This window comes from Myotis brandtii, unplaced genomic scaffold, assembly GCF_000412655.1.
Source record: "Myotis brandtii unplaced genomic scaffold, ASM41265v1 scaffold2089, whole genome shotgun sequence".
Classification (NCBI taxonomy): domain Eukaryota; kingdom Metazoa; phylum Chordata; class Mammalia; order Chiroptera; family Vespertilionidae; genus Myotis; species Myotis brandtii.
In genome coordinates, this window is record NW_005357800.1 from 142,263 (window position 1) to 143,030 (window position 768).

General features: G+C 67.3%; 1 protein-coding gene across 1 annotated transcript in view; it reads left to right on the plus strand.

Moving 5' to 3' along the window:
• The window catches only part of SLC15A3 (solute carrier family 15 (oligopeptide transporter), member 3), a gene marked incomplete at its 3' end in the record, with an annotated part of 10,235 nt that overhangs the window by 8,546 nt on the left and 921 nt on the right, over window positions 1-768 (plus strand). The window contains exon 7 of the mRNA XM_014539183.1: window positions 604-759. Coding sequence (XP_014394669.1) covers window positions 604-759 — 156 coding nt within the window. The remainder of the gene's footprint in view (window positions 1-603; window positions 760-768) is intronic.

The following is a 768-nucleotide window of genomic DNA, read 5'->3' on the forward strand; positions in this document are numbered from 1 at the left end:
AGGGACCTCACAGGCTGGGAGCAGCACAGCGGGGAGCTGAGTCTTGCAGGGAGTGGGTGGGAGGGGGGTCTGCAGGCGCAGGTCCTTGTGGGTGGAGCCTGGATGTTGAGGTCCCCCCGCAGGACGACAACCCCACCCGAGGGACCTGGGCAGGGAGGACCCCATAGAGAGGTCCCCGACATCTGGCTGTGGGGAGGACGGAGGCGGGAGTTTCGGAGGCATTTGCAGAGGCTGGGCCGGAAGTGAGCGCTGGGGTTTGGCCCAGGGCAGAGGGGACCCAGAGGGGGGCAGACACTGAGGAGAGGGTTCTGAGGCTGAATCCAATGACTTGGTGATGACACTGAAGGTGAGCAGAGGATGGGGGACAGAGAGGCTGAAGACGGCAGAGATGGGGGAGGGGACCCAGAATCCTGGGACCGTGTGGGGGTGTCCACAGGGAGGTCGACAGGGCAGAAGGGACAGGCCCGGGCGTGGTCATGGCCACGGAGCAGTCAGGCATCGAGGGAAAGCCAGGGTGTGGCTGGCCGGGGGAGGGGTGGCCCAGTGGGCAGGGGCCTGGCCACCTGGCTCATCCCTCCCTCCTCCCTCCTCCCTCCTCTGCAGGCCTGGAGTTCGCGTACTCGGAGGCCCCGCGCTCCATGCAGGGCGCCATCATGGGCATCTTCTTCTGCCTGTCGGGGGTGGGCTCGCTGTTGGGCTCCAGCCTGGTGGCTCTGCTGTCCCTGCCCAGGGGCTGGCTACACTGCCCCGAGGACCATGGTGAGGGGG